Genomic DNA, 27,706 nt, shown 5'->3' on the forward strand with positions numbered 1-27,706 from the left:
GTGAGAGCCAGCCAGCAAGATGCAGCGGCCCTGGGGAGGGCAACCAATTGGGCTGTGAGCACAGCCTTCCCCCAATGCCCCAGAGTCCAGCAGTGGCAGCCTCGCACCGATCCGATCAGCGGAGACCTGTGGAGGGGCGGCAGCAGTGACCTGGACAAACCATCTTTCTCTAGACTTTTATATATAGAACATCCTGGAGTCCACCATGATTGGGCAGTTGAATCTGAGTGGGAAGCTAATCATCAAAGCTCAACTTGGGGAGGATATTCAGCGAATTCCCATTCATAATGAAGATAATACTTACGATGAATTAGTGCTAATGATGCAGCGACTCTTCAGAGGAAATCTTCTGAGTAATGATGAAGTTACAATAAAATATAAACATGAAGATGGAGATCTTATAACAGTTTTTGATAGTTCTGACCTTTCCTTTGCAATTCAGTGTAGTAGGATACTGAAACCGACATTATTTGTTAACTGCCAACCAACACGGCTTGAATCAAGTCAGGTGAAATATCTTCATCAAGAACTGATAGAACTTCTAAATAAAGTGAATCACTTTTGGATAGCTTGGAACCACCTGGAGAACCAGGACCGTCCACCAACATTCCTGAAAATGATACTGTGAATGGTAGGGAAGAAAAGCCTGCCGCTAGAAAAGGACATTAAAAAAAAAAAGCCTGCTGCTTCTGATTCTTCTGGAAAACAGTCTGCTCAGGTTATGGCAGCAAGTATGTCAGCTTTTGATCCTTTCAAAAACCAAGGTGAGGGACTTCCTTGGTGGTCTAGTGGTTAACATATTATTGACTGGAGATGTATCAATATGTTTTTAGAGAGTGATGCAATTAACATCACCATGCAAAGTTGTTAGAGCTTAAAATTGATCATGGGTTCATTATACAACTTACGATTGTCATTATCATTCACATTTTTCTCCGTTAGGTTTTTGTTCCAACCTTGTGTATATTATAAATGTAAAATTTTCAAAAATGACGCATCGTGAAATTTTGAGTGAAGTAGAATATTTTGGTGAATTTTATGCAGATACTTTCTCTGATTGTCCAAACGACATATACACTAGTGTCTCAGAAGATGATAGTTCTTCAGAATATAGTTCTGATTCAGACGATGTGAATAGTAGACCAACAAAAAGACAAAAAACCTTAGTGATTGATTCTGATACGGAAAGTGAAAATGAAACCCCTTTGCTTCTGCAGAAAAGTGGATCAAAGACAACATTTCTCGAAAATTAGAGGACTTTACAGGTGTGTCAGGTGTAACTATTGAATGTGATAACCCGCAAAGTGTTAGTGAAATAACAGAATTAACTTTTTGGCCGGCCAAACTAAAAATCGCCAGCCACAGGCGTTAGTTTCTGCAAAAATCCTCCGCTCCATAATGAGTTAAGACTCCACGCTCCCAATGCAGGGGGCCCAGGTTCGATCCCTGATCGGGAACTAAGAGCCCGCATGCCACGACGAAGATCCTGCATGCCGCAGCTAAGACCTGGTGTGGCCAAATAAATAAATTAAATAAATAAATATCTAAGAAAAAAAAAAAAAAACCAAGGTGAAATCAATAAAAATGTCCTGTCAGCGTTCGGCTTAACAGATGATCAGGTTTCAAGGGCCAGCCAGTGCTCCTGCAGAAGACTGTTCAGGAACTCGCAACAGCATTGCTTCCTCCTCTGCAGCTTACCCACCAGGAATTCAGCCACAGCAGCCACCACGTACAGGAGCTCAGACTCAAGCAGGTCAGAGTGAAGGTCAGATGTGCCAGCAGTACCTGCAGCAGGCCGGCCATGGCACTCAGCAGCCACAGGCACCTCCCAGCCAGTACAGCAGAATGGTATTCAGTATGCAGGCTGTATCGGCCAAATGCATCTCAACAGCCTCAGCAGTTCCAGCGACATGGCCAGCAACCAACTTCTCAGGCACCAGCTCCTGCCTTTTCTGGTCAGTCTCAGCAACTTGCCTGCTCACCCGGCTCAGCAGTACCAGGCGAGCACCCTCCATAGACTTACAGCCCACTAATTACACTGTGGCCCCTGCCTTACAACCCAGTATGGCTCCAAGCCAACCCGGGGCCTGTCAACCAAGACCAGGTTTCACTCTACCTCCTGGAAGTACCAATTGGGTCTAATCCTTATGCATGTAGCCGTCCTCCCTTCGATTAGGGCTATACCCAACCTGGACCAGGTTATCGATAAAGAGGCTCAGTTACACTCCCAAAATACTCCAATACTACTATTTTAATTCGTACTGAAGTACAGAAATTTAAAAAGCAGAGCATTTTTTTATGATATCATTGTTGCTGTTAATTGAAAGTATAATTTGCTGGGGAAATAAAAGACCAAAATGAAAGGTTTTTTTCCTCCCCTGCTTAAAAGTAGCAGCTTCCTAGTCATTTTGGAACACTACTCGTACATGTGTGCAAAGTGATTGACTTTTCTAGCTTGCCTTGTCCAGAGGATATTAAAATGCTAGGTTGGGGACTTCCCTGGTGGTGCAGTGGTTAAGAATCCGCCTGCCAATGCAGGGGACACGGGTTTGAGCCCTGGTCCGGGAAGATCCCACATGCCGCGGAGCAACTAAGCCCGTGCACCAGGACTACTGAGCCTGCGCTCTAGAGCCCAGGAGCCACAACAGCTGACGCCCGCGCACCTAGAGCCTGTGTTCCGAAGCGAGAGAAACCACCACAATGAGAAGCCTGCGCACCGCAACGAAGAGTAGCCCCGGCTCACCACAACTGGAGAAAGCTCACATGCAGCAACGAAGAGCCAGCGCAGCAAAAAATACTAAATAAATAAATAAATTTATTTAAAAAAAATGCTAGGTTGAAGTTCAGCCATCTTACTTGGCTTTTTACTATTAACACGATGTACTAAAGTAGATCCTTTTTTTCTTTTTCCCCCCACCGCATGGCATGTGGGGTCTTAGTTCCCTGACCAGAGATTGAACCCACGCCCCCTGCAATGGAAGCGCAGAGTCTTAACCACTGGACTGCCAGGCAAGTCCCCTAAAGTAGATCCCTTTGAGAACACAACTAGATATTATGTATAAAATGTAACATTGATAGGTTAATAAAGATGATAGAATCCAAAAAATAAAAAAATTAATAAACATTACATAGGAAGCATAAGCAAGAAAATAAGTCCCCGTCCAGCCCTTCCATGTGTGGTCACGTCCGTGGAAACCTTTTCTGTGTGGTGTGTGGAGTGTTTATACTTGTATTTTTAAAAAAAACTGACCTGTATGTAACGTTTGGGATCCGTGTTTGTCACCTTGCAGTCTGTTATGCATGTGATCAGCACAGGTGCTCTCAAGTGAATCCTTACTTTCATCGCCTGCCTGCCTGCCAGGGGAGTCTGCACCTCGCTGGACTGCTCAACAGCCCTGGGGGCCGCACGTTTAGTTTGTTTCCTGATCTTTGTCTCACGAGCGATGCCGTGATGAGCATCTGGCAAGGCTGGTCTTTAGATACGTCCTCAATTATTTCTTAGAAGGGGGTTTCCGAGTTGGAAGGCGGGTGGCTCTACCCCCATCCCAACACCAAGGGAGAGGGCTTTGGTCCCTGTGCCCCCGGGAACGGGATGAATTCCTTGTCAGTGTACTCTGTCGCCCACCACAGCAACCGATTCCCCTCCAGGCCTGGCATTCCTCCCTAGCAGGCAGCTCCGCCCTGCTCTGCGCAAGACTTTCCATCCAGGGAGCAGGAGCCACCAGGATGGGTTAAAGTAATCTCAACCTTTGTCTTAACAGGACCTCATCTTCTGGAATTTGAAGGACATTTTTAAGGGGAAAGGCTTTAAAATTCCTCATTTTGAGATGGAGGGTGCCCTGTTCCTTCCATCTCAGCTTCACTTTTCTCCTCCCCTGTGTGTGATAGAGATGTGGGCTGAATGAAGAAGACTTCCTGGGATGGGGAGGGGTGTGAGTCCTGCTTGGGGTTGGGTTCTGGCAGAGACTGCTTCAGGGTGGGATGTAAGGCCAGAGACAGGCAGTGGGCTTGGGGGCCACACTCACTTGCTGGAGTTGCCTTCCTGAGGCTCGTGACAGGTCCCCGCTGAGATGTACCAGGCACAGACGACAAGGAGAGCTGGGCAGATGGAGTAATTGGTCTCTAAGGAACGTGACAGGAAAGTCCCTGCAGCAAATCTTCTGTGCGGCTTGTGGGGGCAGCTGCTGGAGTGACTGGAGTCCTCAGCAAGTGTGGGTTGGAAAACTCAGAAACACCTCTGCTCGGTGCCCCCCCAGAAAGAATGCACTGCTGGGTAGTGTAGCGATACAGCCCCTCACCATATGTGGTCCTGTGTGCACCTGTCTTAGGTCGAGTGACTTTTAAATGATCACAGGGTAATACAACGTGCTTGGAGAAAAGACACTGAAAAAATGCCAGTTCTGCCCCAGCTGAGTCCTCAAGGGGAGGGAGGAGGCAGTATTGAGTCCACGAGATCCCTGACAGTCAGGCGGCCCCCACACACGACAGCGTCCAGGGCCACAGGGCCAGGCCGCGGTGAGGAGACAGGGACGGGTCTAGCTGAGCCCTGTGCACAGAGCCGCCCTGAAACGCAAGAGGAAAGCTCAAAGCACATTTCCCACGATGCCGCCTGTTGAGTAAACTGTATGGTCCACCTGACAGTTGTCTGGCTGGTGCCCCAGTGTCCCTGGCCCTGCCTGTGCTGGGAGGGAGCGGTGTAGGGCCAAGCCTGAACAAGACCCCTTCCATCCGGGCGGCCCCTCGGCCTCGTAATGCCAGCGTTTCCCTTGCAGGGGATCCTTCTGGTGTATGACATCACCAACCGCTGGTCCTTCGACGGCATTGACCGGTGGATCAAGGAGATCGATGAGGTAGGTGTGCTCCTGTGGACACCCCCTTCCAGGGTCACCCCCTGCCCAGCATGTGTGCCCCCATCCCCCATGAGGAGCCTCTGTTACCCCCATTTTCAGCCCCTCCTGTGCCCCGGCTCTGCATCTTCTCATGCACTGACTGCTATGGCACTCTCCCAGTGGGGTCCTGTGCCCCAAGGAGCCCCACCTCATCACAGAAGCGACAGAGGGCCCCCCCCCGGGGGGGGCAGCACAGAGAGGGGGCGTCCCGCGTTCGTGCCTCTGCTGAGTCCTGTGCGCTACCTAGCACGCTCCCGGGGTCCCCCGGATCCTGGTTGGGAACCGGCTGCACCTGGCCTTCAAGCGGCAAGTCCCGACAGAGCAGGCGCGTGCCTACGCGGAGAAGAACTGCATGACCTTCTTCGAGGTCAGCCCACTGTGCAACTTCAATGTCATCGAGTCCTTCACCGAACTGTCCCGCATCGTCCTTATGCGGCACGGCATGGAGAAGATCTGGAGGCCCAACCGAGGTGAGGAGTGTGCCCAGCGGGCCGGTTGTGGGGCTGAGGGTGTGGCTCAGGAGGGGCGGGACCGTGACTGACCTGTCCCACCCCCAGCAGGCGGACAGGTTCCAGGCTCTGCCTCCCAGGCCCTTGGACTCAGCAGTCCCACCAGAGCAGAGCTGCCAAGGCGGCCAGGGAAGCTCAGTAGTCGCCCAGGCTGAGGGGCTGGAGGTCTAGCCGCCGAGCCCTGCAGGGTCTCCCAGGGCACCTCTCGGTGTGCCGTGGCTCCGGGGATGAAACAGGAGCAGGGCGTCCAGTGGCTGCTCTCTGCATGCCTGGGGCAGGGGCAGGGTCCGGGGGTGTTCTGGTTCAGGAACCCTGGGAGCTTTGCAGACCTCCCCAATCCCCAGCCCCCTCTAGGCGTCACTTGTGCTTACCTGCTGGCGAGATTGCCACTGGCCACCGAGATCTCCCCGCGCCTCACGCCCACCTCCCCATGGTCTGATCCCCCTCCCCACGGTCTGACCCCGCCCCCCCATCTTCTGACCCCCACCTGCAGTGTTCAGTCTGCAGGACCTCTGCTGCCGGGCCATCGTTTCCTGCACCCCCGTGCACCTCATCGACAAGCTCCCGCTTCCTGTCACCATCAAGAGCCACCTCAAGTCCTTCTCGATGGCCAATGGCATGAACGCTGTTATGATGCACGGGCGCTCCTACTCACTGGCTAGTGGAGCAGGGGGCGGCGGCAGCAAGGGCAACAGCCTCAAGCGGTCCAAGTCCATCCGACCACCCCAGAGCCCACCCCAGAACTGCTCGCGGAGCAACTGCAAGATCTCCTAGCTCGGCAGGCTGTGCCCCATCCAGATGCACTCTGGGAGGGCTCACGCTTGGGGAGTGCTCCCAGCCGGGCGCTGGGCCCAGCGCTGTGTGCAGGGAAAACTTTGGCCACACAGTCCCTCCTGGGAAGCGTGGGGATGCCCCTAGTAGGCTGGTGGTCTCAGCCAGACCAGCTCCACAGGACAGTGGAGGGCCATGCTGCTGGGATGGTGGCGGATCACGCCCAGGACCCCGAGGTGTGGCTGAGAAGACCCCCGGAGGTGGCTCTGCCTGGCCCCAGCCTTGAGGGGGCTGTCCCTAGGGACTGGGAGACCAGGTTCCCTTTCTTATTTATGTAAAAGATGGTTCACCCCTTTTGTACATTTTTAAAGGACCAGCAGGGAAGCCTCCGTGCAACCACGCGGTGAGCCCATGACAGCTGAGGGGACGAGCTTTGGGACATTGGGAGAGAGGAAGTGTTTGAGGCAAAGATGGGAAAGAATCCACCATCAAGGCTTGAATCTGAATTCACGTAACACTTCACATGGGGCTATGGGCTGTGTGGGGGCCAGTGGAGAACATGTGGAAGCTTTGGGCAGCAATCTTGGACTCCCCAGCTACATGCATCGGCCTTTCTGAGCATGGTGGTCAGTGTGCCCGCCATGTGCTGAGGGTGTGGGCCCCAGTAGTCTGCGTGGTGGAGCGGCCATTTCCAGGGCTCCCGCCAGCCTTCCTGGATGACATCCGTGTGTGTCATGGAGCTACGGGTTCAGAGCCAGGGGCAACTCGCAGGTTCCCACGTTGCTTGGAAAAGGGGAAGCGGGGTGCACCCCCCACGTCCCTCCCCAGCTCCCTCTCTCCCCGCGTGGGGGCCATCAACCTTCCTTCTGTGATTCTGCACCTTCGGTTCCGTTTACATCTGTTGCTGCATGAAACTGTAGACAGTGCTCACTGGGGCCACCAGGCCCTGGGCAAGTCTGGACTGAGCCTGCCCCACTTGCCTCCTGGGGTGTCTAGACCCTTCTCTGGCCAGCTTCTGTCTTCTGACCTTGGGTGTGATTCCATAGCTGCTCCTCACCCAGTTTCACCCCTCTGTGAGATCACACGTCACCAAAACCTTTCTCACCCGTTTCTTAGTGGTGGACGCTGAGTCCCTCTTCGAGGACCCACCAGCCAGCCTGAGCTGGAGGCCTGGCCTTCCGTCCACCTGGCTGGTGACGTGGCCACAGGTCACACTGGTGCTCAACTCTACCTCCTGCCCACGGGCCCCTCCCTGGCCTGTGACCCCCTTGCTCGGGACTGTTCTGTGGTGGGTGCCCTGAGGGCTGCTGTTATGGGAGGTGAGGTGGGGAGGGGCTGCAGCGCCTGTGAGCAGGATCCTGGCTGAGGCCTGGCTGCCAGCAGGGTTGGGTGGGCAGAGGAGGCCCCACCTATCCTGTCCTGCCAGCAGGAGCCCCTTTTTTGGACATTGTTTTGAGGAAACGGATGATCCTGCATTCACCATATCAACACTACCCTTTGCTGCTGTCCACACTTGCACTATTCCTGGGCTCGTTTTGGACAGTTTTAGTTTCTTTGTACAGTAAACATAATTCAGCTCTGGCCTTCAGGCTGCGTTGTGAGTGAATGAAAGTCTGGCTTTAACCCACTGGGCTGAGTGGCGGGTGGAGGGGTGGCACTGCAGAGGGCTGCTTTGTTCCTGCTCCATCCCCCATGACTGCCTTGCTGAGCTCCGAACGGTTTCAGGCCTCCCTGCGTTTCTAGGTGGACCTGGAAGCAGCTCTCCCCAGCTGTTCCTGCCTGTGCAGTAGTCCAACCCAAGGCCGCTGGGACCATCTGCTGCCTGCTGCCCCCAGGGCCGGAACCTGGGATATTGAGCCCTCACTAGTGTCCTGGGCAGGGCCTACCAGGTTCCCTCTGCTGCTTGAGCAAGTGGCGGACCAGAAGAACTGTCCGCCGAGACTGACCACAACTGAGAACCCAGGCCTTGGGGCCAGCACCCTCAGTGGGAGAGCCACCCACTTAAAAGGGTATGTAGGGCTCAGCTCAGGGGTGCGGCAGACGCCCTGGAGGTCAGCGGGGCTGGGGTTAGGGGGGCAGTTGCTCTGAACGTAGCCCCCACGCTTGGAGACCGCTGCCTCTGGCTGTGGCTATACAGGGCAGGGGACGCATGGTGTCCTCCACACCTGGGGTGTCTCTTGGTCTCATTTGGACCAAACCAGGCTCTTACTACCCTGCCTCTCAGGTCAGCCAGTCAGACACAGGGTCACAGGACACTCTCCCATCCAGTCTCCGAGCAGGCACTCCTGGGGCCCCAGACCCCTGGGAAAAGCACATTCTGGCAGTGGCTGCGTTTGATCTCCCCACTGCCCCCACGCCCAGGAGGAGCTTTCATCCTTCCTGAATGTTACAGGGGCCTGGAGGGGCAGGCGAAGACCTTTGGGTCCTTGCAGTTCCTTAAGCTCTCCTGGGACACGCTGTTCTCAGGGTGCTCTTAGATGCCCTTGATCTCTCTCAGGACTGCGCTGCCCCACGCAGGGCCACACACAGCCGCTGAGATTCAGATCAGTCCAAGTAAACACCCTCACCGCGTCTCTAGTGTCCACAGCCCTTGTGACTGGCGCCTGTGCCAGCCAGCACACACAGACCGTCCCCTCCCTGCCCACTGCTCTAGGACCCCACTTTTTTGGCAACCACCATAACCCGTTGAGGAAGGGCCTGAACCAGGAGACAGGTGCCTGGGTTTCAGCAGGGGCGGGAAGCAGGCTCTCTAAATGCAAAGTTCTGCCATGCCTCAGCCTCCCCCAGGCCGTGCCCATCAGGTACCTTTGTGCTGCAAAGGCCTCACCTCCAGCAGGAAGGGTTTAGATTTGACCCCAAGACCTGCTGGCACGGTGTGACCACGAGAAGGGGTATGGGGAAGGTTGTGGAATCTTCCTTGGGAAGGGAACAGAACCCCACCGTTGCTGGGCTTAACGCAGAGCCCCTGCACCTTTGCCTGGACGTAGTGACTACCAGGTGGCAGGCCAGCCTGGCCTGCTCTGGGGAAGACCCAGGCCCAGGGTTGGATGGGGGAGCCGGAGGGGTTGGCCAGCCCTGCCCCCTCTTGCAGGGCAGCTTTGATCCCAGGGCCTGGAGGGAGGAGGGGCTCCGGTTACAGCGTTTCCCCCTCCCCTCTCCGGCCAGAGCCGCCCTTCGCCCCTTGGTGACCCTCATGGCCAGTGTCTCTGTGCTCCTGGGCGCTGGCCCCTCCCCAGCCTTCCTCTCCTCTCCCCGCCCCCTGCCCTGAGCTGACCAGAGGGGCCAGGAGGGGGAGGGGCTGGTGCCACATGCACAGACTCAGCCCGGAACCCACCCAGCCTGAGACGAGCGTCTGCTGTGAGCTCCGACCTTGGGGGACAGAGGGGAGTCCAGGGGCAGAGGGCAGGGGCACCGATCACAGATCTGGGAGGGTGGATGCCTGCAGGGAGTGGGGATCGGCAGGGCCTGAGGAGGGGCTAGCGGCCACACCCCCCACCCCCTGGTCCCTCGGTCCCCATGCCGGCCCTGAGGCCACTCCTGCTGCTGTTGCTCCTGGTTGGGCTGACTGCGGGGGCCAGCCTGCCGCCGGGGCCTGGGAGCCACCCGGGTGTGTGCCCCAACCAGCTCAGCCCCAACCTGTGGGTGGACGCCCAGAGCACCTGTGAGCGTGAGTGCGTCAGAGACCAGGTGAGCACAGGCACTGTCACCACTGGCCCAGCTTGGGGGGAGACAGACTACGTTGGGGGCCCAGGGCCTTTTGGGGGCCCCTGGTCAGCATGGGAGAAGCCCGGACCTCCCCCACACCCCAGGCCTTGCCTGCAGAGGGGACCCTCAACCCTGGAAGTCACTTCCTCCTCAGGCTCCCCACTCTTCTGCTGGGGTTTCACACTGTGCTCCGTATGAGGGGCCCTGGGGACAGCTACCCCCAGTCTTTGCCTTCATGTGTCTGAAAACTGGAGGCCCCCTTCTCACTCCTCAGACCTGCCCACCCCCACCCTGCAACTAGCTGTTTTCAGGTCCAGCGGGGCAGAGAGGCGGGAACCTGTCTGGAGGTCCCGCCTTTGCAGCCTGGCCCTGCACCACTGCAGTGGCCTTGAGCATGTTTTACGTCCTCCCCGAGCCTCAGTGTCCTCATGTGTATGATGGGATAATAACAAAAGCTGCTCTGGGGGCCAGGGGTCTGAGGATTCCGTGAGGTCCAGTGAGATGACCTACGTGATGGGTGCGCCAGGCAGTTGTAGTTCATTGTCCAGATGGAAAGCAAACCTGCAAACCTGCTTAGCTCCCAGAGGGGAAACAGATTCAGGGAGAGGCAGCAGGGGACTCACGCCTGCCCTCGCTGGGCATGCTGGGGCAGGGCTGAAGGGGGAGGGGTATTTGGGTGTCCGCTGAGCTGTCCGCCCCCGCCCCCTCCGCAGGACTGCACTGCCACTGAGAAGTGCTGCACCAACGTGTGTGGGCTGCAGAGCTGCGTGGCAGCCCGCTTCCCTGACAGCGGCCTGGCCACACCCAAGCTGGCGGCCTCATGTGATGGCTTCATGTGCCCACAGCAGGGCTCCGACTGCGACATCTGGGATGGGCAGCCTGTGTGCCGCTGCCGTGACCGCTGTGAGAAGGAGCCCAGCTTCACCTGCGCCTCGGACGGCCTCACCTACTACAACCGCTGCTACATGGACGCCGAGGCCTGCCTGCGTGGCCTCCGCCTGAACGTCGTGCCCTGCAAGCACGTCCTCAGCAGGCCACCCAGCAGCCTCGGGCCCCCCGAGACCACCGCCCGCCCGACACCAGGGGATGCCCTGGTGCCCCCTGCCCTCTACAGCAGTCCCTCCCCACAGGCAGTGTATGTAGGGGGCACAGCCAGCCTCCACTGCGACGTCAGTGGCCGCCCGCCACCCGCTGTGACCTGGGAGAAGCAGAGTGACCAGCGGGAGAACCTGATCATGCGGCCAGACCAGATGTATGGCAACGTGGTGGTCACGAGCATCGGGCAGCTGGTGCTTTACAATGCCAGGCTGGAGGACGCCGGCCTCTACACGTGCACCGCACGCAATGCCGCTGGCCTGCTGCGGGCCGACTTCCCGCTCTCCGTGGTCCAGCGGGAGCCGGCCGAGGACGGGGCCCCAGTGGCCGTCGCCCCAGCCCAATGCCTGCCCACCACGCAGGCCTGTGTCGGCACCCCCTCTGGCCAGGTCCTCTGGCACTTTGACCCGCAGCGGGGCGGCTGCATGACCTTCCCAGTTGGCAGCTGTGCCGGGGGTGCCCAAGGCTTCGAGACCTACGAGGCGTGCCAGCAGGCCTGCGCCCATGGCCCCAGGGATGCCTGCGTGCTGCCGGCCGTGCAGGGCCCCTGCCAGGGCTGGGAGCCGCGCTGGGCTTACAGTCCGCTGCTACAGCAGTGCCACCCCTTTGAGTACAGCGGCTGCGAGGGCAACGGCAACAACTTCGAGAGCCGCGAGAGCTGCGAGGACGCCTGCCCCGTGCCGCGGACGCCGCCCTGCCGGGCCTGCCGTCTCCGGAGCAAGCTGGCGCTCAGCCTGTGCCGCAGCGACTTCGCCATCGTGGGGCGGCTCACAGAGGTGCTGGAGGAGCCCGAGGCGGGCGGCGGCGGCATCGCTCGCGTGGCCCTGGACAACGTGCTCAAGGATGACAAGATGGGCCTCAGGCTCTTGGGCACCAAGTACCTGGAGGTGACGCTGAGCGGTATGGACCGGGCCTGCCCCTGCCCCAACGTGACGGCTGGCGACAGCCCGCTGGTCATCATGGGCGAGGTGCGAGACGGCGTGGCCATGCTGGACGCGGGCAGCTACGTCCGCGCGGCCAGCGAGAAGCGCGTCAAGAAGATCTCGGAGCTGCTAGAGAGGAAGGCCTGCGAGCTGCTCAACCGCTTCCAAGACTAGCCCGCCCACCCGGCCCGCCCCGCCCCGCCCCGCCCTCCCCGCCCTCCGCCTGAATAAAAGCGTCCTGGACCTCATAGCCTGCCGGTGCTGGGGGTCCTGCCACCACACGGGGATTTGGCTCCAGTCTGAGGTCACCAGGGAGCACCAGTGAGGACCAGCCTCTGAGGCGGGTGCCACCTCCCACGCCTGGACGGCCAGGCAGCTAGCTCAGTCCTGTCTCAGCAGTCCCTGGGTCCTTCCTCCCTCCCTCCTCTCTCTGCTCGAGTGGAGCAGCAGAGTCCAGGATGCCCCCAAGCCCCGACCCACAGGCCAGACCCTTCTTGTCCCCAGGATGGAACCCTTGGAGACACAGCCTGCCCACCCAGCACCCTGCAGGGGTGCTCCCAGGAGGAGGCATGGCAGATACCAGCAATGGGACAGCAGGAAACACTTTATTCCCAGGCTCTTAGCAGCCCTGTGGCCACTGGCTAAGAATCCCCAGTCTGGGGAGGGCCAGTCCCCATAGTCTGGCCCAGGGTGGCAGGGGCTGGTGATCTCGGTTTATCCCAGGGACACAGGCACGGCGGAGAAGGGGTTTACTCTTTCCGGAAAATTAGGCACTTGTTGTTGGCTGGCATGTCCACCTGGGGGAGATACTTTGGCTGGAGAAGCTGCTCCTGGTCCCCAGGGAGGCTGCCTGTGACCACAGTCCTCCCCACCTACCAGCCTCTCCAGGAGCAGCCCGCTGGCCTGGCCCAGGTTCTCCAGAAGGGCCGTGTCCCGCAGCCCCCACTCTGGGTTCCTGCAGGAGAGAAGGAGGTGGAATCGGCCTGGGGGTCACCCAGCCCACCTGCCCCCCAACCAAACCCCCTACCCACCCAGCTCTGACCTGCATCTGAGGGTGAGGTCAAAGTCCACGTTACTCTGGGGAGAAATCTTCCCATTGATGGCATAGGGCTGTGGAGACGGAGAACACGGTTCTGTCCGCTATCCACAGGCTCAGCCATCCCCTGTCATCCACTGGGCAGACTTGCAGGATGGCACCCACAGAATGGAAAGAACACACCCCTCATTGCTTCCCAGAGGGGAACAGCTGAGGATCAGCTGCTGAGCCAACGGGGTGCAGAGAGACTGGCAGATGACAGAGGAGTGATGGAGAGGGGAGGGCCTGGGTGTGTTTCAGTGATAATGGGAAGCTGGGGAAAAGGGCAACTGAAAATACGGAGACAAGGAAGGAGTCCTGAAAGGCGGGGACAGCCAAGGCCGGCTGGGGTGGTCCTGCCAGGAGAGGCCCGTCTCAGGCAGGAGCACTCACCCCATAGGTGATGAGGAGCGCCTTGCGTTTGAGCAGGTGTCCTGCTGCTCTGAAGAGCCCCTGGGAAGTGGGGGAAGCAGAGCAGTGAGGAGCTTTCCCCAGGGCCCAAAAGAGCCCCGGGCCCGGGACTGGAATCTCAGCCTGACCTCCCCCGGCCTGAGTGCCCTGTCTCTGATTCGGGGCAAACCTGGCATCCCGCTCCCTCCCAGTGCAGGGGAAGGAATGCCGCACGGCGCAGGTGGGTGGCCCCTGGGTAGCTCACCCACACTCCCACAGACCTCGGTGCAGCTCAGGGGGCTGATGTGGCTCATGTTGATGCAGAGTAGCAGGTCCAGAGATTGCGGCAGGATCCCGCCCCACTGCTCCCAATCCCACCTCACGTCCAGGTACAGCGGGGCCTTCACGTTGGGCAGTCCCTGGGCCTGAGTGGTGGCCAAGATGCTGCAGGAAGGCAGCCCGTGGGTGGGGTGGCCTGTGCAGCCGTTTCTGCAGCCCTACGTGGGGGAGGCTTAGAGGGATCACAATAGAGTGGGGATCCAGGGCAGCGGGACGGGGCACATTTTCACCCCCGGGGTCCCGCCTTCCCGCCGCACCTGCCCAGGCAGCGCTGGTCCACGTCAGACGGCTGCCACTCGGCGTGGGGAAAGGCCCGCGCGAAGTGGGCCGTGTGCTGGCCAGAGCCTGAGGCCACCTCGAGCACGCGGACGCCGCGCTGGGCCGCGTCCACGTACTGCCGCAGCACGCTCAGGATGGGTTCCTTGTTCCGTTCGGCGGCCGCCGCCACCAGCATCTTTCTAGTCCCGCGCGGCGGGGCCCGTTGCGAGTGTTAGTCCAGCACCGCCGGGCCCGTCGGGAGTGGTGCTGTGGTACCGCGGGGCCCGTCGGGAGTGGTAGTCCGGCGCCGCGGGGCCCGTCGGGAGCTGTGGCCTGGCCGCCGAGTAGCTGCCCCCCCCCACACACACACGGACTACAATTCCCAGGAGGACACGCGCCGCGCCTTAAAGGCCCCGCAGCCGCAGAGGCGGGTAGCGAGCCGCGGCCTCCGCAGGGGGACGGGGCGAGGAGCTTGGGGGGCTGGTTTACAGGCTCCCATTGGTTCAGCACCCGGTGCCCGTGGCTGTTCTGGCACATTTTCATAGCGCTTGTTACTCCAAAATTGTCTCGTTCGTGTCGCATCGGAATGGGATGCTTCCCTCTAGTCTTTCTTTCCTTTATGAAATCTCTCGGGTTTTTTTTGAGTTGAGGGGAAAGAAAAAACACGGCCTGCGCCGCCCGGGAATCGAACCCGGGTCGCAAGAATGGGAATCTTGCATGATACCACTACACCAGCGGCGCTGCTGCTGCTGAGCTCGCCCGCGAGACTTAGGAGATTGTGACGCAACTACCAGCCTGCCCTACTACCCTTCCCACCTCCGCCTCCCCGGCTTCGCGCAGAGACATTAGCGCGCATGCGTCGCTAATGGTTAGGCGCACCAGGTTTGGCGGGGTCCGCGGTGGTGGGGGGTTCTCGCGGTGTCGCTCGGGCACCCAGCGCTCGAGGGGAAGGAGCGGGGATGAGCTACGTGGGCTTGTAGCCGACTGGATTTGAACGTGCTCCGTGGAAACCATGGCAACCGCGGCATTCGGAAATTGTGGGGGCGGGGCCATGGGAGGGCCTTCGTGGCTGGGGCGGGCTCCTGGCTGGGCGGTGACTGCGGGTGGGTGGGGTTGTGTGGCGGAGCTCCCTGTGGTGGACTGGGCTCCGCTGGGGCGTGGCTGGGGCTGCAGCTGGGCGGGGTTCTGGGGCGGGGCTCTTATGTGGGCGGGGTTGTGCTGGGCGGGGCTCCTTGCGGTGGGTGGGGCTCCGGGAGGGGCGGGCCCAGCCTGCCGGAACTAAGCCTGTGATGCTCAGGGCTTCTCTGTGACACTGAGATGACCAGCGCTAGCCTAGAGTTCACGGATGTTATGAGGGGTCGGTGACCTCTGAGTCAAGTCGGAGGCCGATTTGCTGTGTCCACGGTTCTTCCCTGGTTGTCTTCTTGGGGCCCATGTCTCAGAAGGGGCCCTTTCAGCAGGCTGGAGACCGTGCTCTGCAGTCAGGACTAGCTTATCTCCTTTGCTGGGCACTTTTTCTCGCGTGAGACACCCCTCCCCCCATACCCAACGTCGCTCTGGCAAGAGCTCTGAGAATGGCACTGACCGGGACTTTGCCTGGGATTGCTGTCGAGGGGGCATGCAGAGTGGGACCAGAGGCCGCTGTCTGAATGTGGTCAGAAAAGGAGGACAACCTTGCATCTTAGGGACGGGAGATGGGAAAGTTCCACTCAGTGGGCCGGCCTCCAGACAACCCCTTTGGCATTCTGCATTACGACCACCCTTTTTTCGTAGCTGACTTTCCCATTTCACGGCCCTGAGCTTTCATTACCTGACTCACTTTTGCCTCACCTCCTAGTTTGTTGGCTGAGCATTTTCTGTGTCTCCAGGTGGAGAAGAGGTGTCCCTCACTGTGAATCCCTGACCCTCACCTGTAATGATCAGTGGTCATCTGAGGCCTCACCAACCAGGCCCCTCAGCCCTCCTTGCCCACTCAAGAGGCACCACGCTTCCTGGTGACTTCACATGGCATTCCTGGGCACGGGCCACCCTGTCATATTATAGTATAATAAGAAATAGATATTTGGTCTTCGTCCTGGTTCCTGGAATAGAACTCTTAAAACCCTGAAGATTTCGTGAGTGATGGGGTGAGAGGAGCATCTGTTATTCATAACAAGCCCCTTTCAGCCGTACCTGGATTTATACCAATGAGGTGACTCTTGGAGGATGGCGGCTGGTTGCCAGGGGAACCCTGTGATTAGGGGGTTGGAACTTTCTGCCCCACTCAGTCTTCTGACTCCTGAGAGGGAGAGGGGCTGGAGACACAGCTAATCTCCAATGGCCAATGATTTAATCAGCCCTGCCCTTGTAATGGAGCCTCCATACAAACCGCAAATGGAGGGGTTCAGGGAGCTTCCAGACGGTAAACTTGGAGGTGCTGGGAGGGTGGCTCCCAGGAAGGGCGTGGGGGTCCGCACCCCTTCCTCACACCTTCCCGGGGCATCTCTTCCACCTGGCTGTTCCTCAGTCGTGTCCTTTATGATAAACCAGTAAATATAAGTAAAATGTTCCCCTGAGTTCTGTGAGCCATTCTGGCAAGTTATGGAACCCAAGGAGGGGATAGTGGGAACCCTGACTTACATCTGGTTGGTCAGAAGCACAGATGACGGCCTGGACTCCTCGTTGGCGTCTGCGGGGTTGGGGGGTGGTGTTGAGGGACTGAGCCCTCAGCCCGTGGGTCTGCGCGGATGCTGGGCAGTTAGAGTTAGAATCCAGTTAAATTGTTGGACACCCAGTTGGTGTCCAAAGAGAACTAGAGCATTCTCACTAGAGAACCAGTAAGAACCACCCCCCCACACTTTTGGTGTCAGAAGTGTTTTGAGTACAGAAAAAGAAGTTTTTCCTTTACACTCATGTCCTGTAAGAGGGAAGGAGCCTGCTTCCCCCATGTTGTATGGTGCTGCTTGAGGAACTGCCCACATGCCCTGCAACGTCTTCTGTTTAACGGCACTTGACCTCAGGTTGACGTCCCCCTGCCACGTTCATCACTCTGGACTGGATGCTGTGCTAACTGACACCTGCCCTCCGCACTCACCAAGCTCAGAGCCTGGGACAGAAGCAGCTGGGCGCAGCCAAGCGGTGGCCTTTGCTGCAGTGCGTGTGTGTGTGAATGCATGCACGTGAGCATGTGTGAACTGCGTGAACAACTGTGAGCACACATTTTCTGTAAAGTGCCGGATGTGTGTCAGACTGTGGGAGGGTCCAAGTCCCCCAGGGGATGCTGAACATGGGACACCTGGAAGTGCCCCAGACCCGGGCCTGTGCTCAGTGGTACCTCCTGGGGTTGTGTCTCCTGCGGATTAGTGTTGGAGCCGGAGGGGCCTCTCCTGCTAGTCATGCTCATGTACAGAGGGCTGTGGAGTAAGCCCCCCTAGTGCTGCCCCATGATGTCCAGAGCCAACAGCAGGGTCCAGCTTCCTTCCTGAGGTCCAGGCCCACGTGCCCACCATTCACTGAACTTCCTCCCAAGCCCTCCAATGCTGCACCCTGGGCACTTCCCCTCCCATTCCCTCACCCTCACCCACTACCGCTTCCCTTTGTATATTAATTTTCTAGAGCTAGTATAACAGATTACCCCAAAACTTGGTGACTTAAAACAAAAATTTATTTTCTCACAGTTCTGCAGGCCAGAAGCCCAAAATAAAGATGTCAGCTCCCTCCAGTGGCCCTACAGGAAGCCCTTTCGTGATCACAGCTTCCGGCTTCTGTGTGGCTCCAGGCGTTCCTGGGCTTGTGGCCACCTCACTGCAGTCTCTGCCTCTGTCTTCACATGGTCTTTTCTGTGTCTCTCTGTGTCCAAATATCCCTCTCCTTTCTCTTACAAGAACACTCATCATTGGATTTAGGGCCCATCCTAATCCAGAATGACCTTATCTCGAAATCCTTGCTTTAATTACATCTGCAAAGACCATTATTCCAAATAAGGTCATGTTCTGAGGTTCTGGGCGATGTATCTTTGGGGGACCACTGTTCAACTCACTGCATTTGGGTATGGGAATGGGCAATCCCTTGGGAATTCCCTGGAGGTCCAGTGGTTAGGACTCGGCACTTTCACTGCTAGGGCCCAGGTTCAGTCCCTGGTCAGGAAACTAAGATCCTGCAAGCCACGAGGCCAAAAAAAAAAAAAAAGGAATGGGCAATCCCTAGAAACTCGGTGGCAGGTGTGGCAGCATCCAGCCAGAGCCTTTCCTGGGGTCCACTGATCACCCTTTATTGGCAGAAGCCCATCCTCTAGTCTGGGTTGGTGAGGGCATGGATTTCAGATCTGGAAAATGATGGAGGACGACTGAAAACTTAAACTTCTTTCTCCTCTAACATGACATTTTAGTGTCATATTTAGAGCCTTTTAGAAGAGAAAAACCGTACTTGTTTTTATTATGATTAACTGGGGTCAGTGAGGTAAAAGCCTTTACTTACTATGACACCCATTTTTTTCAGCCTGCTGGGTGAGGCCCCTGCCTCCTCTTCAACTGCCCATGACTCCAACTCCAGGATGGGTTTCCAGCCTCTCTGACAATAGGGAATGTTGCTGGCTGCAAAACACTGTCTCTACGGGGGCTTAGCAGGCTGGCCCGCCGTCGTGGACAGTGAAGTCCAGGGAAGGCCAGGCTGGCCAGGGTTCCTACCCTAACAGGAGAACCAAACTGAGATCTTGATTGCAGGCCCATCCAGACCCTGACCTCTCCCAGGCTCTGGCTGGGCCCTCCCCATGCCCCATGGCTCTGTCCTGGGGTCAGGGCAGGTCTCACACTTGAGTCCTGGGAGCAGTGAGGCTGGGAAGGTGCCTCAGGGGGAGATCAGCCCCACCCTCCTCCCTGCCCTCCTCTGCTGCCTGCCCCCTACAACTGGGCCTTTCTCTCCCTGGCTCCCCTCTCCCTTAGCTCAGTGTCTTTTGGGGACCTCTGAGTTCTCTCACTTCTCCCCCAGGCCCAGCCTGTCCTGCACCCCCTCCTCTCCTGCCTGTCGGGACCATTCCTGTTCTGCTCCTCTTTCTTGGACCCAACCTTTGACCTCAGACAAGGCCCGTAGGCAGGGCTGGGACATTAGAGTATAGCAGCCTTGGCCACCATCAAGGCCAGGCCTATCTGCTCATCAACAGGCCCTGTCCTTCCCCTCTTCACGCTGGCCTGAGGGGGTGCCTGGGAGAGGAGGAGCTCTCAACTCATGTCAACCTGGGGAGAGGTACTCCCCCACCCCAGGGCCTGGCTCCTTCTGCCAAGAACATGTGCCTTCAGGACACAGGCCTGCCCAGGCCCCTCACCCTGCGGGGTCTCCCCAGCCTGAGTGAGTTAGCATTGTGCTCGAGGCCACCAGGAAGACCAGGGCAGCCAGCACAGATGACGCAGGGCAGGAGCGTGGTGGCCTTGACACAGCTGGGGGGAGGGATGAGGGATGGGCACCTCGGGTGGAAAGGGGGGCCAGCTTGGCCAGGGGGTGTGCTCATGCCCAGACTCCCTGGACATGCTCTCCCCTCTCAAGGTCACAGGCTTTGCTCAGCCCAGCCCCACAGAGCGGGCAGCTGGGGCCGGGGATAGGGGTCTTATCCTTTGGCCTTGGGTAGAACAAGACGCAGAGCCAAGGGGCTATGGGGGACTTGGGAGGAAGGACAGCCCAGCTGCCCCAGGAAGCAGACTTCCCTGAAGGAGCACCAGCAGGCCCAGTCCCCCCACCTCAACCAGCAGCCACACAGGTGCATGGGGTAGGGGGGTGGGGGGATCCTCCTGCTGGTTGCCCCCACCCCAACCCTAACCAACCCCCCCCCGCCATGTTGTACACAGTACTTGTTGTCTGGACATGATATGAGGAGAAAGACGTGCTCTAGCCCCTGACCTGGCCTCTCAGCCCTGCCTGGGTGGGAGGCTTCAGGCCCGCTCAGGTGTGGGGTGTGGGGGGAGCTGGGCTAGGTGCCCTCCAGGAACCCACTGGGCCACAGTGCTGAGGGGAAGCCTCCTTGCCCCCTGGGGCAGCGGCTCCCAGACTCAGACACACCCCAGGCTCTGGTGCTGGCCCGACTGAGCCTCCCCAAATACTTGTGGGAGCAGTGCAGGAGCCCTGAGGGACCAAGGTGGCTGCACAAGCCTCTGAGGCGGATGCCACACCCCCTGGATGACCCTGGGCAGAATTTGGTGTTTTTTTGGGGGGGGGCATTAAGGATTGAACTCAACCAAAGGGAGGATGGGTGCCTCCTGCAGAATCCAAAAGGCCCTCAGGCTCACAAACCCAAGAGTTCTGTGGTTCCCCCTCCCCCAACCCAGGCTGCTGTGTGTGAGACCCTGTGATGACCCTGCCCCCAATGACAGCCTGAGGCAGCCCTAAGCAGCCTGTGAACTGGGAGGAAGGGGCATCTCTATCTAATCCTCAGGAAGGAACCCTGTGGGTAGAGCCCCCTGGGGAGGGGCTGCCTGGCAGATTAGGGCACAGCAGCCCCTCTCCTCCGGCAGGTCTGGCTCCTCCTGAGACACTGTCACTGAAGTAGGTCTTGCGGCTGACCCCACTGCCTGGGGGGTTTGGAAGAGTAAGTGCTCTATCTCCCCTGTGGGATGACATAAACTGGGTTGCTTCACCCGCCTTCTCCACCCCCAGGATCCAGCCCCCACGATGCTCCTGGATTGGTAAGCGGCCTCCCGCCTCCCTGGGGTTGGGGGCAAACCAGCATGGAAGGCTGAGCTAAGGCAGAATGTACTCTCTGCTCCTGCCCCATGGGATGAAAGGGAGATTCCCAGGGCGTCATGTCTGACCAAACCTGGGGACTGACCGCCTTTTCTCATCTCTGACCCCCTCAGTCCCATGACTGGGTGAACCGGCACACTGGCCCAGGCCCACCCAGGCACCTTGGAGGAGGGTCTCCGACGTGAGTGGGAATACCCTTGCTTCCAGGGTTCACACAGATCACTCCCAGCGTCTGTCAATGCCTCAGCTCCTTGGACATCACCGAGGGCCTGGGCCAGAACCTCGCCACGTCTGTGTGCCTATGGCTCCCCTAGCCTCCTGTGGCGGACGGCAGCCCAGGCCTCAGGGAACTTCCTTGACCTAGGCCTTGGGCCAGAGGGGCGGGCGCTGCTTGCGGCCGCCCAACCCCAGCCTCGGGCCCCGCCGCAGGTCCAACCAGTTTCTCAAAGGCCCGAGCGCCACCCCTGCCGCGTGCCTCGGCGCGGGCCCTTTAAGGGCCGGGGGTGTGTGGCGGGCCCGCCCCCTCACCGCAGCGCCGGCCGCCCGTTAAAGGGGCCGCGCCCTCGGCACCCACCGAGTGCCAGCCGGGCGGAGGGCGCGAGATCTGGCTGTGGGCCGGCGGGCGGGGAGGGCGCGGAGGGCGCGGGCGCGCTGCGGCCCCTCCGCACCATGTACACCATCACCAAGGGACCCAGCAAGCTGGTCGCGCAGCGGCGCACAGGTGCGCAGCGGGGGCGGGCAAGGTAGGGAGGGGACGACCGGGGTTCCGCACGCGCTGCCCGCCCCCAGCGCGACGGCGGCTGACGCGCCTTCCCCGTGCCTGCAGGTCCCACGCAGCAGCAGGTGGAGAGCAGGCTCGGCGAGCTCCTGAAATGCCGGCATCTCGCGCCGCCGACCCCGCAGCCCCCACGGGCTCAGCCGCCGGGACCCTGGCCCCTGTCGAGGTGAGACGCGCGGCCGCGGCCGGAGCCCGGCCCTCCCCTCCCCCGCCGGCCGCCGCGGGGCCGGGAGGGTGACCTTGGGGAAAGGTTAGCGGAGACCGGGCCACATGCTCCGGGCGGCCGCGGAGGGGGCGGAGCACGCCGACCCCGCCCGCGCGTGCAGCTCTGGCCCCGCACCTCCGCCTCACCTGGCACCTGGCTGGGTCCGAGGGGGCTGGACCGGATGTGCGTGACACACCTCCGAGTCCTCTGGGATCCCGCGGACCCCGAGTCGGGAGAAAGTCGACCGGCTCCTGGATCTGAGGGGCTCCAGGCGGCTAAGTCAGGTGCTTGGGCCGACCTTGGGCCGCGCGAGGCCAAGGCTTGAGACGAGCTGCTGGGGACTCGCCCTAGAGGGCGGGAGCGCGGTGGCCCAGGACGCTGGCCCGCAGGTGGCTTGCCTCTGCCCGCGGCAGGAGGCTGCCAGCGCCATGCTTGCGGGGCAGCTGGGGCAGAAGTGCACGTGGTTCCCTCTGGCCCTGCCAGGCCACTGCTCGCCTCTGCCCTTCACCCCAAACACCCTGGCTGGGCGCGGAGACCCCCGCAGATGCTCGGGGCTTGCTGGAGTTGTGGTTTTTTCCGCCTTTCTTGACCAGCAGTTTTGCTATAGGAGGCTCAGTTCAACCACTTTGGCCTCCAAGTGACTGTGACCTGGAGGTCATATCCTCCATCCCCCAGGACTGAACCTTTCACTTTTTGGCTCAGGTCCTGGCTTCTGGTTTCACTTATTCTATGCATGTTCTGGGCCCAGGGCTTAGTCCAGGCCCACACAGGCCTGAGGGCTCCTCAGGCTGTGGATGGGTGGGGGCAGCAGACTCAGGGCCCCGAGGCAGCACTGACCAGGCCTTGGGATTTCTTCCCAAGTTGAGGACAAACAGCTTCCAGGATTGGCTAAGAGGTGGGGGCTGTGTGCTGCAGGCCACAGCCTGCCCTTCCCCCTCAGTTACTGGCCTCAGATGCCACAGGTGGGAGCAGCCTGTGAGGACCCTTCTTGGCTGAGGCCCTTTCCAGGGGCCTCCTGCTAGGAGCATGTTGACACTTTGAGACTGGTCCTAGTGAGGAAAATGTTCCAGGCCGGCCACAAGTGCCTCCTGGGGAGAGGGGTGAGTGGGACCCTGGGGGGCACTTCCCAGGACCCAGCTGTGCTGTGACACTGCCTGTGACATCAGCCTTGGTCCTCACAGCCGCCCTACCTCCCAGGGGAGGGAATAAGGCATAGGTGTGTAGCCCCGCCCCTATCACCCAAGCAGGGAGCCCTCTCCCCTCCCTTACCTGGAGAAACTTGTTGCTTCCTCCATGGCCCCTTTGCTGGGGAATGGGGAAGGAAATGTGCATCTGTGGCAGGATCAGGGTGCTGGGGAAAGAGATGGGAAAGACAGAGCAGAGCGCTTAAGATGTTGCAACCTGCCAGGTCCCGGGGTTCAGGGGGGTGCTGGTGCTTGGCCCCTCAGCCTGCCGCAGTCCCGTGTGGCACTGTGAGTGCAGGGGAGCGGCATGAAGGCAGAGTATGTGCTGGTCATGCCGTCCCCCCTTCCCTCTGAGGTCACTCCTTCCCTGAGCTGCCCCCTGCCAGTCTCAGGGACCTTGAAGAGTCCCCCCGCTGGGAGGCCAGAGCAGCCAGCAGGTCCTCCACACCAGGAGCCCCTGAAACTTCTGAAATCACTCCACCCAGACTTCCTGTCCACCCTCCCTCACCCAGACTTTGCCCAGGAGTAAGGAGTCTGAGCCACTGCTGCACCCTCTGTGCCTGGTGCACCACAGGTGCTCAAAGCCTCTGACCTGCTAAATGTCCGGGCTCAGATTCCGGCCGGGTGCTGCCCGTGGTGGTAGACAGGCCACATTAGTCTGTGCCTGTGATGAGTTCTCCCTTCCAGCGAGAGAGAATAAGATCAACTGTTGGGGAGAAGAGAAAATGGGGCCACCTGATGGTGCAGGGGAGGTGGACTGGTGGGGGAGGGGGCTTGGAAGCTGTACTGGGTTGTGGGCTTTGGGGTCAGACAGGCATAGAGTTCTGATGCTGCCACCCACTCACCACATGTAACCTTGGACAGGTCACTTCTCTCTTGAGCCCAGGTTCCTGGGCTGAAAACGGCTGGGTGGTCTACCTTGGAGGGTAGTGAAGGGGGTTAAGTAAAAGGAAGCGAGGCCTGTATCAGCAGGCAGCTAGCAGGGATTCCGGTGCTGCTGTTGCCGTGGGCGGAGCTTGCCTGTGGGCGGGGCTTTCCTGCGGCCGAGTCCCTGGGCGCTGGCACGGAGAAGGGTGGGGAAGACAGACGCCAGACTCGTCCATAGGTGCACAGGGAGCTGCGCCCTTTCCCCCAGAGGGCCCGCAGAACCGCCTTATGTAACTGCCGGCAGCGGGCGGTCAGGTGCCCGCTTGCTGGGGCCCCTTCTCAGCCCCGGCCAGGCCACCGTCTAGGTACTTGAGATTTACAGCCTTTGACTGCAATTCTTTTTTTCCTTCTTTGATGTTCAGTCTCCAAATTTTCCTAGAGTTTGCGGCCTTGCAGGGCTAAGGGTAGCAGGCGAGGGTCTGTTCCAGTTAAGGACAAATATCTACGCCCTCTGGTTGGTGTAGCTCAGGCCTGGGAGGAGCCCTGCCCCTCCACATTCTATGTGGCCACCCGACCCTGCCAGCCTGGAGCTGGTGGGACCGGTGCCCCTCAAGACGCTCCTCTTTATTTTAGTGCCCCTCTCAACTGAGGAGGAAACCCCAGCGGCGGTGGGGCACCTGAGCCCAGGATGGCGAGCAGGCCGGCGGGACCGCGAGTGCCTGGCGGAGTGGCACGTGCAGCCCAGGACTCCCGGCTCCCACCTCCTGCTGTAGGTGTGGGCCCCGCACTCTCCACGGCCCTGTCCCGGGCTTCATGTGCACAGGGCTGGGCCAGCTGCCACTGGCCAGGGCAGCCCACCAATGCCCTGGGCCCGGCTGGCCGGGATGGGCCCAGTGGCCACCTGGACATCGAATGCCCACCAGGCCGAGCTCCAGCACCCAGGGCCATCTCCTCACTCAGCATTCCTGCCCCCGTGGGCAAGAGCATAGCCCCTCGTCTGGGGCCTGCAGGGGTGGGCCAGGGTTGCAGTCACACCCTCCCTACTCAGGATGGCCCACTCAGCACTTGGTGCTGTCTAGCCAGACCAGGAACTGTCCCTGGGGGCCTGGGGCAGCTGGGAGAGGGAAGGGCAAAGGCCGCCAGCTCTTGTTTGGGTCCTTCATCCCACACTGGGGGGGCATCGTGAGATGGAGAGACTTCTGTGGGGGAGAAAGTGGCCAAGAACTGCGCCTAGTGGGTGGGGTTGGGCCAAGCGACCTTTACTCAGGTCAAAACCTGGGCTGATGGAGGCCTGGCTGGTCCAGGGGAGGTGGGTGGCTGGTGGCAGTGGGGGTGCCTGAGACCCTTGGAGGGCCGCCTATGTGCCTTGAGCATGGAGCTCTGCAGGGGATCTGGGGACACAGAAAGGCCCCACTCCACCTCCGCAGTCTTAGGCCTGGCTCAGGGTGGGGGGCTGCAGTTGTGAGCTGAGCTGCTGGGGGCGCAGGCCTGCACGAGAAAGGCCTTGGCCACTGGCTGCAGCACACAGCCTTCCTGTGGTTCAGGGAAGTGCCCAGGCTGGGCCTGGCCCAGGGGTGGTGAGGGTGGCCTGAGGCTGCTCCGGGAGCTCTGCCAGGTAACACCTGGGCTCAGAACAGTTGCTGACCATCTCCTCCCCCTTCCTGCAGTCCAGGGCCGAGGCTCGTGTTCAATCGGGTGAATGGCCGGCGGCCACCTGCCACATCCCCATCCCTCAAGGGAACCCAGGAGACCTACACACTGGCCCACGAGGAGAACGTCCGATTTGTGTCCGAAGGTAGTGCTGAGGCCCAAGGGTGTGACCTGGGCCACGGGTCCTTTTCCCACTGTAACCTCACTCGAAGTTGCCAGAGGCCTGGGCTCTTCCTGGGTTCTCTGCCTGTTTCTCCTGTGACCATCCAGCAGGCTGCCCACTCCCAGTTCTGGCCTGGGGTCCAGGGTAGCCACCAGGCCCTGGGGTGGGAGACACGGTGCCAGGGGCCTGGCTCAGCCTGACCATCCTCTCCCCACAGCCTGGCAGCAAGTGGAGCAGCAGCTGGGTGGTGGCCCAGCCGGTGAGAGCGGGCCGAGGCCAGTGCAATACGTGGAGAGGACCCCCAACCCCCGGCTGCAGAGTGAGCCCTCCCCCGCCCTCAGGGTGTCCCCTCCACCTCCTCCAACCCTGATCTGGCTCAGCCAGGTTCTAGCCCCAGGGGGTTGGGAAGAGGACTGGAGCCTGACCCAATTCTTCCCAGCGTCTGCTACAGTTGGGGTCTGGGTGAGGGGCTTGTGGTCAGCTCGAGGTGGGAGACGCTGGTCAGCCTGGGAGGAGCATCATTGCCCAGGCTTCTGCTCCCCCGCAGACTTCGTACCCATCGACCTGGACGAGTGGTGGGCACAGCAGTTCCTGGCCAGGATCACCAACTGCTCCTAGTCACAGCTTTGGAAGGAACGCTGCCCGTGCAGGGCCTGGCCCTGCCCCACGCTGGACCCTCTGCCAGGAGAGGACCACGGCGCCCTGTCCAACCCCTGCGGTGGGCCGTGCTTCACCCTGGGCCTGGCCAGGAGCCGGCCACACCTGAAGTGCCAGAATTTGGACTTTTGCTCCTGCTGACCCCTTGGCCCAGCTGTTCCAGGCTGCCAGAGGCCAGGGGTTGAAACTGACCTCAGTCCTGCTCACTGTGCCCAGGGACCAGCCTGTGGGGCTGGCAGGGAGGAGCTCCAAGCTAATAAAGTTGAGAAACTGCCCTTTGGCAAGGCCTTTACTTGGGGGCAGTGGGGGGTGGATGCGGGAGGGGGCGCTTCTGTCCCAGCACCAGGCCCAGCCCAACCTTCCATTGTAGCCTCATCTCCTCACAGATGAAGCTTTGTCTAAATCTGGTCCCCCCGCCCCGGCCTCTTGCCCAGCTGCCTTCCTGTGTCCTGGGCCAGGTCATTTTGCATAGAAGTCTGTAAACGCCACCCTGCCCCACCTGACACCACCCCCTCCACCCCACCCCGTAGTCATTGGCAGGTGTCTGAACCTGGCCTCAAGACCCAGAAATGTTACATGACTGGCCCTGAGATGGCGCCCCAGCCACCCAGAATTGCGGTCAGGTCTCAGGACGCCTGGTGCTGTCTCTGAATCCTCCAGGTCTGGTGGGGAGCCCTCGGGGTCCTGTAGGACATTGCTTTACCTGTGGGGCCAGGTGACCTTGCCTGCGTCTGACACACGTGCCTCCGCAGGGCTAGGTAGCAACAGGGTAGGTGGGGACAGCTCCTGTCAAGTGCAGCTCACAATTTCTGGGCTGCGTCTCATTCCCTATACAAAGATGACTCCCAGGGCTTCCCTGGTGGCGCAGTGGTTGAGAATCTGCCTGCCAATGCAGGGGACACGGGTTCGAGCCCTGGTCTGGGAAGATCCCACATGCCGCGGAGCAGCTGGGCCCGTGAGCCACAATTACTGAGCCTGCGTGTCTGGAGCCTGTGCTCCGCAACAAGAGAGGCCGCGATAGTGAGAGGCCCGCGCACCGCGATGAAGAGTGGCCCCCGCTTGCCACAACTAGAGAAAGCCCTCGCACAGAAACGAAGACCCAACACAGCCATAAATAAAATAAATAAATAAATAAATATTAAAAAAAAAAAAAAAAAAAAAGACTCCCAGAGGGAGTCAGGAACCTCCCCGGATCCCACAGCTGGTGGCGCTAGAGTACCCCCAGGGGGTCCCGGCTTGGCAGTGGCCGCAGAGGCCTGGGGGCGGAGGCTCCTCATGCCCCGGGGCACGACAGCAGAGAAGAGTAAGTGGTCGGGCAGGGTTTGGGGGCGCCCCGAGAAACAGCCGGTGAGGTGGGAGTCCAGACCCCCAGCGCGGTCACTCACCAGTCCCCGCCCCGTCGCGCGGTCACGTGTCAGGCACGGACCCTGAAGCGCGATCACGTGCCCTGCCGCCGTGACGGCGGAAGTGGCGCCGTTGCCAGGCGGCCGTTGCTAGGCGCGCACTGCGTGCCCTGCGTGGGGCGCGGCGGCCGAGGCGG

At 59.9% G+C, this 27,706-nt stretch overlaps 4 protein-coding genes, 1 long non-coding RNA gene, 1 other non-coding gene and 1 pseudogene across 9 annotated transcripts in view; 5 read left to right on the forward strand and 2 right to left on the reverse strand.

Annotated features, from left to right (window-relative positions):
- The window catches only part of RAB40C (RAB40C, member RAS oncogene family), a 28,560-nt gene extending 20,808 nt beyond the window's left edge, over positions 1–7,752 (forward strand). Inside the window, exons 4-6 of one of the 3 annotated variants that reach the window (XM_061207782.1) lie at positions 4,773–4,850; positions 5,137–5,359; positions 5,892–7,752. In XM_061207782.1, the coding sequence (XP_061063765.1) occupies positions 4,773–4,850; positions 5,137–5,359; positions 5,892–6,172 (582 nt within the window). In that variant the 3' untranslated portion in view covers positions 6,173–7,752. Of the gene's footprint in view, positions 1–4,772; positions 4,851–4,949; positions 5,360–5,891 lie in introns of all 3 variants that reach the window. The other 2 variants (XM_061207780.1, XM_061207781.1) reach the window with 2 other exon arrangements.
- Positions 206–2,209, forward strand: LOC133103539 (protein TFG-like; annotated as a pseudogene).
- A 1,259-nt stretch (positions 7,753–9,011) lies between the features above and the next one.
- WFIKKN1 (WAP, follistatin/kazal, immunoglobulin, kunitz and netrin domain containing 1) lies at positions 9,012–12,126 on the forward strand. The gene is made up of 2 exons (XM_061208743.1): positions 9,012–9,856; positions 10,588–12,126. Exons 1-2 carry the CDS (start codon positions 9,686–9,688, stop codon positions 12,064–12,066), a joined length of 1,650 nt encoding a protein of 549 aa, XP_061064726.1. The 5' UTR covers positions 9,012–9,685; the 3' UTR covers positions 12,067–12,126.
- A 355-nt stretch (positions 12,127–12,481) lies between these two features.
- On the reverse strand, positions 12,482–14,255 carry METTL26 (methyltransferase like 26). 2 transcript variants are annotated; one of them, XM_061208583.1, is made up of 6 exons: positions 13,954–14,253; positions 13,639–13,801; positions 13,361–13,420; positions 12,935–13,002; positions 12,769–12,847; positions 12,482–12,689 (listed from the first exon to the last, which is right to left on the reverse strand). In XM_061208583.1, exons 1-6 carry the CDS (start codon positions 14,148–14,150, stop codon positions 12,642–12,644), a joined length of 615 nt encoding a protein of 204 aa, XP_061064566.1. In that variant the 5' UTR covers positions 14,151–14,253; the 3' UTR covers positions 12,482–12,641. The 2 variants fall into 2 exon arrangements, with proteins under 2 accessions (XP_061064566.1, XP_061064567.1); XM_061208584.1 differs by lacking the exon at positions 12,482–12,689 and having other exon boundaries at positions 13,639–13,868; positions 13,954–14,255.
- Positions 14,256–14,624: 369 nt separating this feature from the next.
- TRNAG-CCC (transfer RNA glycine (anticodon CCC)) lies at positions 14,625–14,695 on the reverse strand. The gene has a single exon. It is a non-coding gene; the product is annotated as a tRNA-Gly (tRNA).
- Positions 14,696–19,586: 4,891 nt separating this feature from the next.
- LOC133104307 (uncharacterized) lies at positions 19,587–20,604 on the forward strand. Its single transcript, XR_009703523.1, has 3 exons — positions 19,587–19,682; positions 20,434–20,464; positions 20,576–20,604. It is a non-coding gene; the product is annotated as an uncharacterized LOC133104307 (long non-coding RNA).
- Positions 20,605–21,194: 590 nt separating this feature from the next.
- MCRIP2 (MAPK regulated corepressor interacting protein 2) lies at positions 21,195–26,222 on the forward strand. Its single transcript, XM_061208244.1, has 5 exons — positions 21,195–21,383; positions 21,489–21,606; positions 25,364–25,491; positions 25,727–25,828; positions 26,057–26,222. Exons 1-5 carry the CDS (start codon positions 21,332–21,334, stop codon positions 26,125–26,127), a joined length of 471 nt encoding a protein of 156 aa, XP_061064227.1. The 5' UTR covers positions 21,195–21,331; the 3' UTR covers positions 26,128–26,222.
- Positions 26,223–27,706: the final 1,484 nt, after the last annotated feature.

This window comes from Eubalaena glacialis, chromosome 13 (assembly GCF_028564815.1).
Source record: "Eubalaena glacialis isolate mEubGla1 chromosome 13, mEubGla1.1.hap2.+ XY, whole genome shotgun sequence".
Taxonomy (NCBI): Eukaryota; Metazoa; Chordata; class Mammalia; order Artiodactyla; family Balaenidae; genus Eubalaena; species Eubalaena glacialis.

Bases quoted from the DNA above. Each gene is read 5' to 3' on its own strand.
- WFIKKN1 (XM_061208743.1), top strand. From the start codon at position 9,686: ATGCCGGCCCTGAGGCCACTCCTGCTGCTGTTGCTCCTGGTTGGGCTG. The intron at 9,857-10,587 runs GTGAGCACAGGC...CCCCCTCCGCAG, and splicing joins GTGAGTGCGTCAGAGACCAG to GACTGCACTGCCACTGAGAA.
- METTL26 (XM_061208583.1), bottom strand. From the start codon at position 14,150: ATGCTGGTGGCGGCGGCCGCCGAACGGAACAAGGAACCCATCCTGAGC. The intron at 13,421-13,638 runs GTCTGTGGGAGT...CCCACTTCCCAG, and splicing joins GCCCCCTGAGCTGCACCGAG to GGGCTCTTCAGAGCAGCAGG. The intron at 13,003-13,360 runs GTGAGTGCTCCT...CCGTCTCCACAG, and splicing joins CGCTCCTCATCACCTATGGG to CCCTATGCCATCAATGGGAA.
- MCRIP2 (XM_061208244.1), top strand. From the start codon at position 21,332: ATGTACACCATCACCAAGGGACCCAGCAAGCTGGTCGCGCAGCGGCGC. The intron at 21,607-25,363 runs GTGAGACGCGCG...CCCTTCCTGCAG, and splicing joins GGACCCTGGCCCCTGTCGAG to TCCAGGGCCGAGGCTCGTGT. The intron at 25,492-25,726 runs GTAGTGCTGAGG...CTCTCCCCACAG, and splicing joins CGTCCGATTTGTGTCCGAAG to CCTGGCAGCAAGTGGAGCAG.